Source organism: Sebastes fasciatus, chromosome 14, assembly GCF_043250625.1.
Source record: "Sebastes fasciatus isolate fSebFas1 chromosome 14, fSebFas1.pri, whole genome shotgun sequence".
NCBI classification, from domain to species: domain Eukaryota; kingdom Metazoa; phylum Chordata; class Actinopteri; order Perciformes; family Sebastidae; genus Sebastes; species Sebastes fasciatus.
The window spans coordinates 32,307,753-32,314,382 of record NC_133808.1 but is presented as its reverse complement, the minus strand read 5'-3'; the positions used below and the strand labels follow the sequence as shown (position 1 = coordinate 32,314,382).

The 6,630-nt window shown below is 33.0% G+C and overlaps 1 protein-coding gene across 1 annotated transcript in view; it reads left to right on the top strand.

Moving 5' to 3' along the window:
* Window positions 1-6,017: 6,017 nt before the first annotated feature.
* slc15a2 (solute carrier family 15 member 2) overlaps window positions 6,018-6,630 on the top strand; it is a 42,421-nt gene continuing 41,808 nt past the window's right edge. Inside the window, exon 1 of the mRNA XM_074657961.1 lies at window positions 6,018-6,186. Within this exon, the coding sequence (XP_074514062.1) occupies window positions 6,178-6,186 (9 nt within the window). The 5' untranslated portion in view covers window positions 6,018-6,177. The remainder of the gene's footprint in view (window positions 6,187-6,630) is intronic.

The following is a 6,630-nucleotide window of genomic DNA, read 5'->3' as shown; positions in this document are numbered from 1 at the left end:
ATGTGTTAATTATTCTTTAGACAGACGTTTACTGCCAGGTTTTAGTGTACATAAAGGAATGTATTTTTAAGTTTTAAGAGTGTTTATTGTTGTAATTGTTTTATGATTAAAATGTTATTTGTACAGCACAAAACTTCATCTAATAAAAGATCCACAACAGGAAGTTTCTAAACCAGCAAACGCTCTCCGTCCAACAATAGAAGTGTCATGCTGTTTGAATCTTCATGTCATGTTTCTCCTGATTTTGACTAATAAAGGCAGAAATGTTCTAAATGTGTATTCTTATAAGTGTTGCTTTTTTTATTATTATTTTTATACATGACTGCACAATCAAATAAAATACAATAAATGAGTGATTGATAAAATAACAATAAAATTTAATACAATTTGATAGCTTAAATACAATAAAATAATTGATTAATAAAATAATAAAATAGAATACAAATTTTCATCCTAAATACAATAAAATAAGTGATTAATAAAACAACAATAAAATTTAATTAAATGTTACAACTTAAATACAATAAAATAAGTTATTAAAATAATAAATTAGAATACAATTTTACAGCTTAAATTCAATAAGTGATTAATAATATAACAATAAAATAGAATTAAATTGTACACCTTAAATAAACTAAAATAATAAAATAGAATACTATTTTAAATCTTAAATACAATTAAATAAGTGATTCATAAAATAACAATTAAATAGAAAATAATTTTAAAACAATATTATATTGTAAATGTGACACCCACTAAATGGATAGTTTTTTTGATAGTGAATTAATTACTTTTATTTCTTTGAATATTGCTTTATTTTCATCTGCCAGTTCTGTTAAATCAGTGTCATTTCAGCTGCTCACCACAGGAGGGAGCTGTCTGTCTGACTGTCTGTCTGACTGTCTGACTGTCTGTCTGACTGTCTGTCTGACTGTCTGACTGTCTGTCTGACTGTCTGTCTGACTGTCTGTCTGTCTGTCTGTCTGTCTGTCTGTCTGTCTGTCTGTCTGTCTGACTGTCTGACTGTCTGTCTGACTGTCTGTCTGTCTGTCTGTCTGTCTGTCTGTCTGTCTGTCTGTCTGACTGTCTGTCTGACTGTCTGTCTGACTGTCTGTCTGTCTGACTGTCTGACTGTCTGTCTGTCTGACTGTCTGTCTGTCTGTCTGACTGACATTCATATAGTTTATTAATACATGAAACATGATAACTCCTGTTTTAGTGTAAAAAAAAAAATTTACTAATAAAATCTGGAACATTTATTAAACACATCTCAAATTTAATAATTCTCCTTTTACATTTAAATTAATTTTGCTGCCTTTTAGCTATATATATGATATTTATATTTATTATTATGTCCCATCATGTGTTGTGTTGTTGTTATCATCAGGTGTGTGTACAGCAGCAGACCGATGCTGTTCTCTTGTGGACGCTCACGGCACTACATCATTCACTGTATTCATTAGTTTATTTCATTAACAGGAATAATTCACATTAATCAATATTACTGGACAGTTTGACTGTTTTTAAGTATTTATGACTTATAACAGCAGCTCTGTGACTCAGTTAATACCACGCCCTCTAAAAGTGATTATTACACCATTTTTACACCATGACAGCTGCTGACAGCTGGTTACTGGATGTCACAGGATCATGACTGTTTGTGATCTAATACAGATCACTAACAGTTCCTCATGAGTTACAGCAGATAAAAGCCTTTTACTGACCTTCCTCCTCATTTCTTTAGTTTCCTCCTGGTCTGATATCAGGTTATATAAATAACACAAACTTGTTTCATTGTTGTTTCATAACGTGTTCAAACTAACTAAAGGAGTTCACCCTGTTGAGAGTGTGAGAGAGGTTGTTGTTGTTGTTGTTGTTGTTCTGCTGGATGTTGAGATAAATCAGCTGATCAATCAGCATCATGACGTCCTCGTAGCTGGGAGCGGCTGTTGAGATTTTCTGCAGTAAATTATATTCTATTAAATTTCGGTCTCATTGGTTTGTATTTCTGCACATACTGTAGATTATGGAGGACGGAACCTGCCAAAATAAAAAATCAATCAATCAATCAATAAATATGTCGTTAATTTGCCCATTAATTAATTTATTTATTTAGTTACGCACTTACACATTTACGCATTTATCTTTATTTATCTATTCATTTTTGCATTATTTTATGCTTATTTTTAAATGTATGTATTTATTTATTTTATTTACACATTTCTTTTTACATTTCTCCCTCATTATGCAAACAAACTATAAATGAAAAAATAAATGAAAAATATATAAACAATAAATGCAAAAAAATAATAAATACAAATTAATGAATAAATACCAAATTAATTAATAAATAAATGAAAAATAAATACCTGTAAAAATTAAATAGATTAATAATATATGTAAAAATAAATAAATAAATTTTAAAATTAATAAAAATAAGTACATTAATTAACAGAAGAATAAATAAATAATGGAATTAACTTAAATAAATACATTACATAAATAAATAAATAAATATATAATAAATATACATTTAAAAATATATAAAAAATAAATGCTAAAATAAATAAATATATTAAAAAAATAAAAATAAATACACAATAAATAAAAGGTTAACACAAAGATAAATAAATAAAGAAGCAAGTTAAAACAGAAATATCAATTTATGTCACATTTTATCAATTAATTGATGGCTACATTTATGTTTAATATTATTTTTCCTACATTTAATGACATTTATTTATTTATATTACATTATCTAATGGTAACTGTTGGTGAATTTAGGAGAAATCTACAGACGCAAATAGACAAAGTAATAAAATAAATGTTTTCTTAGTCTGAAAAAAGACGTGTTATAGGAGTAAAATAGACCAACATCTTTAAACTGATCAGTGAATGAAACACAATGTTTTTGCCTGGAGCGTCTCCCTTCAACCTGACGGTATATTTACATTGTCGTATTTACTTTCACTAAAGTAAAGGATCCTTCTTCCACCCAACCGCCGGGACAGACACAGACTGTTATTACAACATCCACACGGTTGCTTCTGGTGTCTCAGAAAAACATTAAAAAAATGCCTCCGTGTGCTCAAAAAAGTCAAAGTTGACTCTAAATCCTGAACAGAAACACAGAAAAACACTGAAAGGGGAAGTCTTTGGTTATTAGTGAAACTAAAGTTTAACTTCACAAGATGCTCCATGTTCCTCATTTTCACACTATTTACCCTCTAAAATAACACGTACAATTACTACTTTATAATATTAAGACTTTTTTCCCATAAACTTCTGACTTTGTTCTCATAATATTACAACTTTATTTTCTCGTAAACTTCTGACTTAAATAGTTAAACTATCCCAATTCAAATCCGATATAGACCCCATGTGTGACCGTTGCAAGCAGAACCAGGCCACTCTAGTTCACATGTTTTGGGACTGTCCTAAATTATTTAATTTTTGGTAATTAATATTCAATATGCTTTCCAAAACTACTGATCAATCCTTAGAACCATCAGCCTGTCTTGCTTTGTTTGGGGTGGTATCACAAAATGTACTATTAAGTTTTAATGCATGTCAGTGCACTAGATGATAAGGGGTGTACTGTCCTAGACCTCCAACAATTATCATTATTTATGTTTATTTATTTTATTTTATTTATTTATCTATTTATTTATATTTATTTTTTGTACACTTGTTTTTTTGAGTGCCCTCTGGGTATTGTCATGGGTGGGATATCTATCGGTCCAGACATGTTTGACATGTTTGTGCAACAGGTTGTCAGAGTTGTATTCACAAAATTCAGAAATAAACTCTGTTTTAAAAAAAAAATATGACTTTATTCCCGAAATCACAGATTTATTTTTCTTCCTCTGTGTGGCCCTGATACTCCGCCGTAGCTGGTCTCTTCGTAGGAGGACGTTTTACTGGCGTCCGGTAGTCACTTTCAGTCCAAAATGGCAGAAGCGTAGCTCTGCTGCCGGACGCTGACGTTGACATGGAACGAACACTTTACTCTCACTTCTTAGCGATTAAACGTTCTTTTAACATCGGGGTACTCAGCTGGTTGCAATCTGCAACCAGACCGCTAGATGTCTCCAGACACTGCCCCTTTAAGAGAGAAGGAACTGTCTTCAGTGCCAGGTGGCTGTTTAGTCTGTTACACCACAGTAACAGAGAGTTAGTGCACGTTAATCACTGGTGGCTGTTTAGTCTGTTACACCACAGTGACAGAGAGTTAGTGCACGTTAATCACTGGTGGCTGTTTAGTCTGTTACACCACAGTAACAGAGAGTTAGTGCACGTTAATCACTGGTGGCTGTTTAGTCTGTTACACCACAGTAACAGAGAGTTAGTGCACGTTAATCACTGGTGGCTGTTTAGTCTGTTACACCACAGTAACAGAGAGTTAGTGCACGTTAATCACTGGTGGCTGTTTAGTCTGTTACACCACAGTAACAGAGAGTTAGTGCACGTTAATCACTGGTGGCTGTTTAGTCTGTTACACCACAGTAACAGAGAGTTAGTGCACGTTAATCACTGGTGGCTGTTTAGTCTGTTACACCACAGTGACAGAGAGTTAGTGCACGTTAATCACTGGTGGCTGTTTAGTCTGTTACACCACAGTGACAGAGAGTTAGTGCACGTTAATCACTGGTGGCTGTTTAGTCTGTTACACCACAGTGACAGAGAGTTAGTGCACGTTAATCACTGGTGGCTGTTTAGTCTGTTACACCACAGTGACAGAGAGTTAGTGCACGTTAATCACTGGTGGCTGTTTAGTCTGTTACACCACAGTGACAGAGAGTTAGTGCACGTTAATCACTGGTGGCTGTTTAGTCTGTTACACCACAGTGACAGAGAGTTAGTGCACGTTAATCACTGGTGGCTGTTTAGTCTGTTACACCACAGTAACAGAGAGTTAGTGCACGTTAATCACTGTGAATTAAAATTAAATTAAAGCTTCATTCATCCGGAGAGAAGAGGCCGCTCAACCAACACGTCTATCCCTCAACAAGGACTCTATTGTACCGACAGAGAGGCTCCTAGTGCCGGACCTCCTGCTCCACTATAAGGCCTGTTCTTACTAATAGAAGAGTTTCTCTCTAGAGCTGAGGTGTGTGGAGGAAAACAAGTCCACATTGTGTGGTGTAATATTAACTTGCAGTCGTCTTTAGGAGGTGGACATCCTGCGTCATCACGCGGAGAGGAGCGCAATATGCAAATGAGGGATCTGTCACTCAACGCGTCATGGGGTCAGAGACACCCATTGAGTTAAATAAAATGAATAAATTAATAATATATGTATTTAAAAATGTATGAAAATAAATACATAAATAAAAGGGAAAATTAAACTGAAGAGCAAATAAATAAGGGAATTAACACAAAGATAAATAAATAAATGAAAAAATGAATGAATGTAAAGCAATTAATAAATTAATAATATATGTTTTTTAAAATGTATAGAAATAAATACATACAAAATAAATGCAAAAATAAATAAATACATTTAAAAATGTATAACATAAATACATAAATAAAAGGGAAAATTAAACTGAAGAGCAAATAAATAAGGGAATTAACACAAAGATAAATAAATAAATTGAAAAAAATAATAAATGTAAAGCAATTAATAAATTAATAATATATGTATTTAAAAATGTATTAAAATAAATACATAAAAAATAAATGCAAAAATAAATGAATACATTTAAAAATGTATAAAAATAAATACATAAATAAAAGGGAAAATTAAACTGAAGAGCAAATAAATAAGGGAATTAACACAAAGATAAATAAATAAGCAACTTAAATTTCAGGCGCAGCGCGGCGGGGTGGAGTGGAGGAGGACTTGGAGAGCTCGCGTGATCTTTTTTATTATTATCTACTTATTTATTTTTAATGTGTGTTTTTTTTATTTTATGTTTGTATTGTTTCATTTCTGTTGTCCTTTTATGTTTGGCACAGCTCTTTGTTTGTTTTCGATATGCTTCTTTTGTATGTAAATGATCTTAATGTGTTCTGTTGTTACAATGGAAACTGTCATTTTGAAATAAAAAAGGAGTGGAGAGCAGAGAGTAGTGGGACGGACTTAGTCAGTCAGTCAGTCAGTCAGTCAGTCTGTCTGCAGCTCTCAGAGAGTAAACACTTAAAAACATCTCCTCCAGCTGCACAAACAGCAACATGACGAAGGTAAGAACACAACGACACCTTTAATGCAGCTTTAACTGAGCACTTCAGGAGGTTTGAGATGTGGAACAAAAGTTTATAACTGATTTAAACCAACGGTGGAGAGTAGCTGCAGTCAGTCAGTCAGTGTGGTCTGTCTGCAGCAGAGACGTGCACTCATGGAGCAGCTGCAGCTGGACATGGAGGGACAGGAGTTTACAGGCAAACTGCACATTATAGTTTTATTTTTAATATTAAATGAGAGCTGATGCAGAGAAGCTCAGCAGCTCAGAATAGATGTGGTTGGTTGGTTGTGATTGGCTTCATTTAAAGGTTCATGTCATCCAGATAAAATGCAGACAGACTTGTTTGATGACTCCTAGAGGAATCTGAGCAGAATGCACTTTAACTATTATCACTTTACTGTCACTGAAACTACAGAGGAAATAATCCCTGAGGACAGAACAA